This window comes from Budorcas taxicolor, chromosome 11 (assembly GCF_023091745.1).
Source record: "Budorcas taxicolor isolate Tak-1 chromosome 11, Takin1.1, whole genome shotgun sequence".
Classification (NCBI taxonomy): domain Eukaryota; kingdom Metazoa; phylum Chordata; class Mammalia; order Artiodactyla; family Bovidae; genus Budorcas; species Budorcas taxicolor.
This window is the reverse complement of record NC_068920.1, coordinates 62663728-62674485: the sequence shown is the minus strand read 5'-3', so window position 1 is coordinate 62674485 and position 10758 is coordinate 62663728. Positions and strand designations below refer to the sequence as shown.

Below are 10758 nucleotides of genomic sequence, written 5' to 3'. Positions count from 1 at the left end.
CGAGGGTGGTTTCACCCGGATCAGGACGAGGGGTCGCTGAGCGGGTCCCTTCTGGAGCCTGAGAAACAAGAGGCATTAGGTCTCCGGAGATTTGAGGCGGGGGTGGGGGGTGGGTGTGGGGGTGGGGTGTCCGTCTTCCTGGCTGGTGAACTCCGATCCGGTCTGATCGCAGGGCTCAGTGGGAGTTGAAGAAAGGAAACAGAATCGGGGGGCCAAAAGACCACTCTGGTGCGCCCCAAAGAGAAGCCTGGGATACTCTCCAGAAGGTGGCCCGCCCGCCTTCGTTCCAGTAACCATAGCGTGGGGAGCCTCTTAGACCCCTTCCCGAGCCGGGCTGCCCAGCTCGCACGGTTGGCTTAGGGGGACACTTCGGAAAAACCGGGTGAGTCCGACACCCGCCTTGCTAGGGCCCGATGTCCCTCCCCCGCCCCACCTCCCGGCGCGGTGGCGCAGATCTCTGCCGGGGGGCGCGAGGCGGCCTGGCACCGGGAAGGGCGGGGGTCCGAGCCCCCAGGCAGGGAGCAGGGAGGCGTGCGGGTCGCAGCCCACTCCGGGGCGGGCCTTCGCGTCACGCCCCCGGCCTCCGACGACATCCCCCACCCCGCCTGACGTCAGGGGGGAGGTGGCGGAGAGCCTCGGCAGCGGCGGAGAAAGAGCCGGCGCCCGCCGCGGTGGCGCGGGGAGCCCGAGCCCAGGGGCGCCGAGCCGAGCCGGGCCGAGGGGCGGTGGCAGAGGGGCAGCGGAGCAGGGCGGGCAGGCGCGCGCGGGCGGGCGGGCGGCGGCGCGCGGGCAGAGGCGGACCGTGGTCGGAGCCGAACGCGAGGGCGGCGCCCGGAGATTCGAGCAGCGAAGAGGTGAGTGAGGCCGGGGTTGCACGGGGCCAGAGCCAAGGGGCTCTCCGGGGCCGCCGCTTTGTCCCCAGACTCGGGCAGGGGACGCTACACGCGCGAGGGACAGGGTCTGGGGGCGCAGGGAGGGGCGGCGGCGAGGACAGCTGTCCGCCCGAGCGCCTCCCTGCGCCTCCCGCGGGCTGCTTCGCGGGGGCTCGGGAGCGGGGCTAGTGGCGCCCGCAGCCCCAGCGTCCGGAGGCACGAACTGGCCAGGGGGGACGGGGCTCAGGGTGCGGGGGGTTCCTCGTACTGTCCGGTCCGCGCCCGCGATCTTTTCCAGGCCCCCGAACTGCCCCCCGGCTCCCCAACCCCCGACGGAAAGTTTGGGGCGGGCTTGGACGGAGGCCGATGTTGTGAGATCGGATTTCCCTGCCGCGGCCCCCGGCCGCGCGCCCGCTCCGCTGGGGAGGCGGGCTGTCCTGGAAAGCCAGGCTCCAGAGCCGCGCCGCCCAGTCCCCGCCTGGAGCGCTCGCCGGGCAGCTGCCGGGGCGCCGTCCGCGGCCCGCCGCTCGGGGTGGGCAAGGGTGGGGGGCGCGCCGCCGGGACCCGCACCCCTCTACACACCGCCACCCCCGGGGCTGCCCGTTTCCGCCGGGAGGAGTAGTGCCGGCAGAGCCTCGGAGCGCGCTGCGGGGTCCGGCCTGGGCCTGGGGTAAGAAATCGAGAGAAGGCTGGGAGTGTGTTGGGGGTACGGGTTGAGGGGTGAACGCATCCCCGCCCCCCTTCCACCCCCCGCCGCCCTTCCCGCGCTGGGGAACTGGGCCGACAGGGGGCGTCCGTCGGTCGGGCTCCGCCACGCTCCCAGCGCCTCCGCTTTGTTTGCATTCAAATCCCCGGAGCTGGGGGAGGGGAGAATCGCGGGGAACCCAGGACAGGGTCCCAACTGGACCCTTTGCTTTGGGGTGAACAGATCTTCAGCTTCTGTGTCTCTGTGCCCTGGAGGGCCGAAGCAGTGGAAATTAATCCGGATGGCCTGCCCGGCCGGGGTCCCGGCGCGATCCCTGAGTTGGGAAGGCTCATCAGACCCCGGGAGAGCGCAGCAGGCGCTGGCCCTGCTCCGGGCGCCCCCGCGTTTCAGGAGGAACCCCCCGACGCTCCCCGCGAGGTCCTTACTTCCCCCCGCCCCCGCCTGAAAGCGCCGCAGGGAAGATCCCTGATGAGACCAGAGATCTGTCCCGCACCCCTCAGCCCGAGGGCTGGTGTCTCCTAGGAGGCTGTGCGTGGAACAGGATGAAGCCCCGGTCTTTTCCACGCCCATCCCATTCCACTTCCTGCCTGCCTTCTTGGGCAACAAAGGGGCCTCGGGAAGCAGGGGGCCCCTCCAGCTCCCGGCCCCACTTCAGCCCTGTGATGTGGAACGGGGTTTTGGGCTCTGCCCGGCTATTGTCTGCGCTGGGGGAGGGGAGAGGCTGGACAGACCCCCGCAGGCCTGATGCACCGAGTCCTCTCTGGGGGGCTTTTCCTACCGCCTGCCCCACTTACAGGTTCATCCCCTTTGGGCTGGCTGGAGCCCCAGTAGGGCCAGGTCCTGATCGCAGAGGTTATTTTAAGAAATCCTTCCAATCTGTCAGGCCCGAGTGGGGGAGGAGGGTCCTCTCTTTATTTTCTTAAACAACTTCCTGTAGAGGAAAAGTGGGGGAGGGCCGGAGGATCTTTGAGTGTCCACTCTTCCAGCTGACTCAGCTCTCCTCGTCCCCTCAGGGAGACCCCATGGTCTTTTGGAAGCTGTGGGGAAGAGGCCAGGTGTGGGAGGGGACTAGGTGGTGGCTCCCAGGGCTGGGGTGGCGGGGGGAGCCCTGGGGAGGCCTGATCAGAACTTCTGTCCTGTCAGTGCCTCCTGGCACGGCTTGTGCTTGCCCCCTTCCGGTCTGTTTTCTCTGGCTATTATTCTGACCCTTTCTTTTCCCCCAGCAGGGCAGCTGGCCTGGAGCTCAGAGCCGGAGTGTGTGCCATGGCCCCACACTGGGCCGTCTGGCTGCTGGTAGTGGAGCTGTGGGGCCTGGGCCTTGGGGCTGAGGTGTGGTGGAACCTGGTACCCCGCAAGACGGTATCCTCTGGGGGTGAGTGTCTGAAGGCTTGGGAGCAGAAGGCCAGGAGGGACTGCTGGGGGAAGAGGGGTGCTAAGGAATTGCCTTCTGGAACGTCTGGCTTTATTCTGCAGTTGGGCTCAAGGCTCTCATGTACGTGACACAGCTTTCTAAGAAATGTGAGTGAGTGGCTCTAGGAACCCAGAACTGGTCGTCCAGGCCAGGATCTGGGGTGGCCCTCCTTACGCTTAGGACCTGGCTGCCTTGTTATCCAAGAGTGATCATTCTGTGTCTCTCTCCCCACATCTCACTTCCGGAATTTTCCCTAGCACTGAGAGCCTAAAGAGAGAAACCTGAGCCAAGATAAGCACGAAGCAAAGGGTGTTACCACCCACTCCCAAGTCTTCAAGCTCTGTGCCCCCAGGAGCCCCCTTAGCAACCCTGATCCTGATATGATAGACTCCTCCTTCTGCTGACCTGATACTTGTGCCATCTGATGGCCCTGGGTGGGGTGTGTGCGTGTGCACATGCTCCTGTGGGGGAGGGGGTCAGTGGCCTGACAGCCCTTCTGTGCACACACGCCTGCATGCAGAGGTGATGTCAGGTGTTTGTATCATCCTTGCGCTCTGGGGACCTGGGATGAGCTCACCTCCCACAGGCTCCTCTGTGCTAGCGAAGCCCTCCCTTGCTGGTCTGTGTCTGGGCCCATCGTTGGCTCCAGACACTAAGGGTGGTTTAGGGGGACCCTGAGGACAGTCCAGCAGCTATTTTGGGGGTTGACATGGGAATCCTGTGGCTACATGAATGTCGTGGCACCCTGCTCAACGGATGGCAACAGGTCTCCCCAGCCCCAGGCTGCAGCACTATCTCTGGTCCCCAGCCTCTGGTTTACCCTGCCCTCCCTGCCCTGGTCTCCACATTCCATGGCCCGCTCTGCTTGTACCCCTAGCAGCCTGCATTTGGGACCCACTGGAGGGAAGGGTTCTCTGAGACAAGGAACGCTCGCAATTTCCGTCCATCCTGCCCAGCTGGATCATGGGCCAGGGCAAGGCTGGACCCTGGTGGGGGCAGCGGGCAGCAGAGCAGAGAAGGACACAGCGGCGGAGGAAGCGGGGGCGGGATGGGGAGGTGGCTGCTGACCCTGAGAGTGAGAGCCACCAGGCTGATGGTTTCCTCTGGCCGGAAGCTGTGGCTGAGATTTCCTTCCTTCCTTCCTCCTCTCCAGCCCAGATTTGCCTCCCTGGGTGGGGAAAGCCAGGGAGGCTTGGGTGGAGCTGTCAGAATCAAAAGCCTATTCAGAAAATGCCCCTTATTGCTGGTCAGAGGAGCTTGGCTGGCATCTGCTTGTGGGATGCTGGCTCTAATGTGCAGTGAACACTGCATAGAGGAGGGCTAATTCTGGGGGAGAGGGGATGCCTGGAGTCCCGGGAAGGTCCACTCACCCCAGCCCTGGTCACTCCGGCCTTGTCCTTGCAGAGCTAGCCATGGTGGTGCGGCGCTTCTCCCAGACGGGCATCCAGGACTTCCTGACGCTGACCCTAACCGAGAAGACGGGGCTCCTGTACGTCGGGGCCCGGGAGGCCCTGTTTGCTTTCAGCGTGGAGGCTCTGGAGCTGCAGGGAGTGGTGAGAGGTGGGGGAGCGGGAGGCACACAGGGGTGAGAGAAAGGACCTGGGGGCTTCGCTTGGACGGGCTGTCCCCTGGGCTTGGCCGCCCCCACCCCATCCTCCCTGGTGAGCATGTCGCTTCGCCCGCAAGTCTGCAGCACTCGCTGGGACCGCTGTGCTGGGGGAACGGGGGCCCTGGTCCTCTCTGGAATAAGCTCCCGGAGAGTGGGGACAGTGTCTTCCCACCCGGAGTCCCCATGTTGCTGCCACGAGCGGTGCTGATGACACATGCGTGGTGTGCACCTGCAGCGATGCTGACGTGTCCCCTCCCTGTCCTCAGATCTCATGGGAGGCGCCAGTGGAGAAGAAGGCTGAGTGTATCCAGAAAGGGAAGAGTAACCAGGTCGGCTCTCCGGGACCTGCTGGCGGGCGGGGGGTGCATGATGCACGCTCTTTCCGCTCCGTCCCAGTGGTGGTCTGGGTCCCGGGGTCCCTGTGTTCCAGGCACTCAGACTAACAGATGCCTCTCTGTCCCCAGACGGAGTGTTTCAACTTCATCCGCTTCCTGCAGCCATATAACACGTCCCACCTGTACGTGTGCGGTACCTACGCCTTCCAGCCCAAGTGCGCCTACATTGTGAGTGCTGCGCCCCTCCCCCAGCCCCCAGGCCTGTCCCTGTTGCATCCTCATGGCCGTGTCCCCTCCCCCAGGACATGCTCACCTTCACCCTGGAGCGGAGCGAGTTTGAGGATGGCAAGGGCAAGTGCCCCTATGACCCGGCCAAGGGCCACACCGGCCTCCTTGTGGGTGAGTGGCTGTCCCACTGCAGGTTGGGGGTCCCCAGGACTTGTTCCCGCTCCGGGACCACGTGGCCTGGGTGTGTGCACCTCGCTTCTGCATGGGCTGACCCCGTGTCTCCTGTAGACGGTGAGCTGTACTCGGCCACGCTCAACAACTTCCTGGGCACGGAACCAGTCATCCTGCGGAACATGGGGCCCCATCACGCCATGAAGACTGAGTACCTGGCCTTCTGGCTCAACGGTGAGCCCTGAGAAGCCAGCTAGGTGTGGGAGGCACCTGGAGGGCCCGATGTCTGGGCTGACACACCTCCCCTTCCCCCCAGAACCTCATTTTGTGGGCTCCGCTTACGTCCCAGAGAGTGTGGGCAGCTACACGGGGGACGACGACAAGGTGTACTTCTTCTTCAGTGAACGCGCTGTGGAGTATGACTGCTACGCCGAGCAGGTGGTGGCCCGCGTGGCCCGCGTCTGCAAGGTATAGACCGCCGAGGTGGGCAGCCCTGGGTGCCCGGCAGCCCAGCAGGGCTGACCGGCTGCGGTGTCCCCTGCCGTTTGCCAGGGCGACGTGGGGGGCGCGCGGACGCTGCAGAGGAAGTGGACCACGTTTCTGAAGGCACGGCTGGTGTGCTCTGCGCCCGACTGGCAGCTCTACTTCAACCGGCTGCAGGCGCTGCACACGCTCCAGGGTGCCTCCTGGCACAACACCACCTTCTTCGGGGTTTTCCGGGCGCGGTGGTGAGCTGGCCAGGAGCCCTCGGGGGTGGGAGGAGCGGGTCTGTGGGTTAGGGGTGGTTGATGGGGCAGGCCTCTCGGGGAGGTCCTGGGGGTCAAGCAGGACGCTGGACTCCTGCCCCTTTCACCACCCCTCCGTGAGAGGTGCCCCCAGTGGCACTTTGAGCTGCCACCACATCACGTGTGGCCGTGGCCTCCTTGGGCTCGGGCCCTCCCTTCCCGCTGCACGCCCTGCGCTGTGGGCACCCAGCTCTGACGCTTGGGGTCCCTCCCTTGCTGTGACAGGGGTGACATGGACCTGTCAGCAGTCTGCGAGTACCAGTTGGAGGAGATCCAGAAGGTGTTCGAGGGGCCCTACAAGGAGTACCACGAGCAGGCCCAGAAGTGGGGCCGCTACACTGACCCTGTCCCTAGCCCGCGGCCCGGCTCGGTGAGTTGCCCCAGGCGGGGACGCGCGCACCTTCTCTGCTCTGGTGCCTTGCCCTCTGGGCTGACAGCTGCCCCTCAAACCCTGCCCACCCCCCAGTGCATCAACAACTGGCACCGGCGCCATGGCTACACCAGTTCCCTGGAGCTGCCCGACAACATCCTCAACTTCATCAAGAAGCACCCACTGATGGAGGAGCAGGTGAGGCCTCGATGGGGCCGCCCCCTGCTGGTGAAGAAGAATGCCAACCTCACCCACCTGGTGGCGGACCGGGTCACGGGGCTTGATGGGGCCACCTACACGGTGCTGTTCATCGGCACAGGTGGGTACGGATGTGGCAGCTTGGGGCTAGGCAAAGGCCTGTGTGCCCGAGGCAGGGAGATCCAGAGACGGCCCCACCCCAGGACCCTCCTGCCCTTTTCTTGACACTTGCTCCCCACCACTCCTACAGGAGATGGCTGGCTGCTCAAGGCTGTGAGCCTGGGGCCCTGGGTTCACCTGATTGAGGAGCTGCAGCTATTTGACCAGGAGCCTGTGGAGAGCCTGGTCCTGTCCCGGAGCAAGGTAACCATCAGGCCCCACCCACCGTGTCCCCGCATGGCCCCCAGGGGCGGCGAGATGCCCGAGAGGGGAGCCAGAATGCTCGTGGAATCTGCACTCTGCGGGCGCCCTATTTTTCATACAGCCCGGTCCTGACGGTGCTTAGCAGCTGTTTTCAGGCCCCTCAGGGGGCTGTGCCGCCGCCCGCCCGGCCTCATGCCACTTTGGCTCCTGACACCCACGTGATGCCTTCTTGCCTGCCATCCCCAGCCCCGGCATAGTCAGCAGTTCCCTGAAGTGCTGCTCGAAGCTTCCCTTGCCCAGGGCTTCTCGTCCCTTGCCCAGGGCTTCTCGTCCCTTGCCCAGCCCCTCTCCTCCCTTCCCCAGCGCCTCTCGTCCCTTGCCCAGCGCCTCTCCTCCCTTCCCCAGCGCCTCTCCTCCCTTCCCCAGCCCCTCTCTTCCCTTGCCCAGCCCCTCTCTTCCCTTGCCCAGCGCCTCTCGTCCCTTCCCCAGCCCCTCTCGTCCCTTGCCCAGCCCCTCCCGTCCCTTGCCCGGCCCCTCCCGTCCCTTGCCCAGCCCCTCTCTTCCCACGTGTCTGGCACTTCCACATGCTTGGCGTTTCCCAACTCTGGAGGCTCAGGTTGTTCCCCAGAATGTGGAATCATGGCAGAAAGCAAGCCTGTAGTTGCAGAAACACACAGATTGGCTATCGCCATTGAAACAGGAAAATGCCTTATGCTTTGCTGGTGCTATTGTGAGGCTGACGGGATCTGCGGAAACTGAACTTCCTGCGCTATTTATACTGTTCTGGAGCTGTGTGTGTGTGTGTGTGTGTGTGTGTGTGTGAGAGTGTATGTGTATGTGAGAGTGAGTGAGTGTGTGTGAGTGTAAGAGTATGTGTGTGTGCATGTGGGGGGGGACTGTGTGTGTGAGTGGGTATAAGTGTGTGTGAGTGTGTGTACATGTGTGAGTGTGTGTACGTGTGTGTGAGTGAGCAGGCACAAGGATACTTCTCAGCCTCACAAGTCTGCTGTTCCTTTCTAACAAGGTCACAGCTGTAAGGGGCTTAGGATTGCTCCTGGCTTATAGTAAGTCCTCCGTGCCTTCCAGCCCTCAGATTTCCCGCTCTGGGACGTGAGCACAGCCCACTTCCTGCTTCGGCCCTGGCACCCTGGCAGTCATCCGAGCCCCCGCCCGGGCACAGCCCGGACCTGGCTCAGTCTCCGTCCTGTGCTTCTCTGGCAGAAGCTGCTCTTCGCGGGCTCCCGCTCCCAGCTGGTACAGCTGCCCCCAGCCGACTGCATGAAGTACCGCTCCTGCGCCGACTGTGTGCTCGCTCGGGACCCCTACTGTGCCTGGAACGCCAACAGCAGCCGCTGTGTGGCCGTGGGCGGTCACTCCGGGTGAGGGGGGCTTCTGCATGTGCAGGGACCAGCGGGGAGGGGAGGGGAGGGGGGCTGGAGCCGGGACGCTGACGGATCCCTCTCCTCGCACCAGGTCCCTGCTGATCCAGCACGTGGCAGTCTCGGATACCTCGAGCATCTGTAATTTCCGGGGCAGTAAGAAAGGTGAGCTGTTGTCTTAGCCCTCCTTCCAGGGTGTACGGGCCTCGGGGGACCAGAACCGGGGTGTCATTGTCCTCCCTCGGCCTGGGCGTCTTGCACCCCACTGACTCTCCTTTTCTCCGCCACTACAGTCAGGCTTACGCCCAAAAACATCACAGTGGTGGCGGGCACGGATCTGGTGCTGCCCTGCCGTCTCTCCTCCAACCTCGCCCACGCCCGCTGGACCTTTGGGGGCCGCGACCTGCCCGCGGAGCAGCCCGGCTCCTTCCTCTATGATGCCCGGCTGCAGGCCCTGGTGGTGATGGCTGCCCAACCCCGCCACGCCGGTGCCTACCACTGCTTCTCGGAGGAGCAGGGGGCCCGGCTGGCTGCTGAAGGCTACCTCGTGGCGGTGGTGGCTGGCCCGTCAGTGACGCTGGAGGCCCGGGCCCCGCTGGAGAACCTGGGGCTGGTGTGGCTGGCTGTGGTGGCCCTGGGCGCCGTGTGCCTGGTGCTGCTGCTGCTGGTTCTGTCCCTGCGCCGGCGGCTGCGCGAGGAGCTGGAGAAAGGTGCCAAGGCGGCCGAGAGGACCCTGGTGTACCCGCTGGAGCTACCCAAGGAGCCCACCAGCCCCCCCTTCCGGCCCGGCCCTGAGACAGACGAGAAGCTCTGGGACCCTGTGGGCTACTACTACTCAGATGGGTCCCTCAAGATCGTGCCTGGCCATGCCCGGTGCCAGCCCGGCGGTGGGCCCCCCTCACCGCCCCCCGGCATCCCCGGCCAGCCCCTGCCTTCTCCGACACGGCTCCATCTGGGAGGTGGCCGGAACTCCAACGCCAACGGCTATGTGCGTCTCCAGCTGGGAGGGGAGGACCGCGGCGGCCTCGGGCATCCTCTGCCCGAGCTCGCCGATGAACTGAGGCGTAAACTGCAGCAGCGCCAGCCGCTGCCAGACTCCAACCCCGAGGAGTCCTCAGTATGAGGGGGCCCCTCGGGCGGTGGCCTGGGAGGCACGGCTCCCTACGTTTTTGCACAGGCACCAGCTACCTCAGGGACATGGCATGGGCAACTGCTCTGCCCGGGACCGCCCGGCCATGAGGACCTGCTCTGCCAGCACGGGCACTGCCACTTGGTGTGGCTTACCAGGGCACCAGCCTTGCAGAGGGCACCTTCCTCCTCTGTGAGAGGCTGTGGATCACAGACGCGTGGGACCCCAACAGCCAAAACCTTTCAAGGCAGAAGTTGCAGATGTTTGTGTACATATGTGTGTGAATGCAGATGTGTGCACATACGCCTGTGCGTGCGTGCGTGCATGTGTGTGTGTGTGAGAGGCAGTCTTCCTGTTTCTGTCGAGTCTTCCCTTGGCCTGGGGTCCTCCTGGTGGGTCATTGGCGCTATGAAGGGGAAGGGGTCGTACACTTTGCCTCTCCTGCCCCCACCTGTCCCCAGTAGGGGGCAGCCGTGTACATATGGGGGTGGGCCGGGCAGGGTGCTGTGCCCCTTGGGGGGAATCAGGGCTCTGGGGTGGGGCCTGGTCCTGCTCCCAGGGCTATGAATGTGTTCAGGGTCGGGGGGAGGGAGGTGCAGCCTCCTGTGTGTTTGGGGGGAAGGGTTGGGAGGGGCCTCCCACTTGGCCCTGGGGCTCAGTGGTATTTTATACTTGTCCTCCCTGGCAGGGCTGGGAAAGGCTGTGTGTGGGGGGGCGGGGGGGAGGCGAGAGGGGTGGGCATGCTGGGGATCTGGCATTTCCTCTCCCAGCCCTAGGAGGAGGGCTCCCAGCAGTGTAACTTATTGTGTCCCCGCGTATTTATTTGTTGTAAATATTTGAGTATTTTTATATTGACAAATAAAATGGAGAAAATGAAACTGTTCCTGTCATGGAGGTAAGACACTTGGGCTGAAACCTTCTGGGTGCCAAGAGGGAGGCTCCCTGTGGGCTGAGTGGGGCTGGACCGGCCCCCTTCCTGCTTGTGCCCCTCTCTAGAGAGGGGTCCAAAGGCCAGGCTCCAGTGTTTTCCCACAGTCGTGGGTTGGGCTGGGAACCAGACCAGGGCCACAGCCTCTGGGGAGCCAACCATGGCTTCTGGCCAAAGGGAGAAGTCGGGGCTTGGGGAATAGAAGCAGTAGAAGGGGAGGGGCCTGGCTTCCCAGGACTCTGGCAAGGGGAAATGGGAGTGGGGGCTGCGGAGA

General features: G+C 64.5%; 1 protein-coding gene across 4 annotated transcripts; it reads left to right on the top strand.

The window, feature by feature from the left end:
- Positions 1 to 313: 313 nt before the first annotated feature.
- On the top strand, positions 314 to 10026 carry SEMA4C (semaphorin 4C). 4 transcript variants are annotated; one of them, XM_052648637.1, is made up of 15 exons: positions 314 to 382; positions 2802 to 2950; positions 4394 to 4542; positions 4865 to 4927; positions 5063 to 5161; positions 5236 to 5332; positions 5450 to 5566; positions 5649 to 5800; positions 5885 to 6060; positions 6343 to 6487; positions 6584 to 6806; positions 6936 to 7048; positions 8270 to 8427; positions 8522 to 8592; positions 8721 to 10026. In XM_052648637.1, exons 2-15 carry the CDS (start codon positions 2842 to 2844, stop codon positions 9548 to 9550), a joined length of 2502 nt encoding a protein of 833 aa, XP_052504597.1. In that variant the 5' UTR covers positions 314 to 382; positions 2802 to 2841; the 3' UTR covers positions 9551 to 10026. The 4 variants fall into 4 exon arrangements, with proteins under 4 accessions (XP_052504597.1, XP_052504599.1, XP_052504598.1 ...); XM_052648639.1 differs by lacking the exon at positions 314 to 382 and adding an exon at positions 815 to 854; XM_052648638.1 differs by lacking the exon at positions 314 to 382 and adding an exon at positions 821 to 854 and having other exon boundaries at positions 2805 to 2950.
- Positions 10027 to 10758: the final 732 nt, after the last annotated feature.

Excerpts from the sequence above, each read along its gene's own strand:
- SEMA4C (XM_052648637.1), top strand. The coding sequence starts at position 2,842 with ATGGCCCCACACTGGGCCGTCTGGCTGCTGGTAGTGGAGCTGTGGGGC. Across the intron at positions 2,951-4,393 it reads CAAGACGGTATCCTCTGGGG|AGCTAGCCATGGTGGTGCGG; the intron begins GTGAGTGTCTGA and ends TTGTCCTTGCAG. Across the intron at positions 8,593-8,720 it reads TTTCCGGGGCAGTAAGAAAG|TCAGGCTTACGCCCAAAAAC; the intron begins GTGAGCTGTTGT and ends CCGCCACTACAG.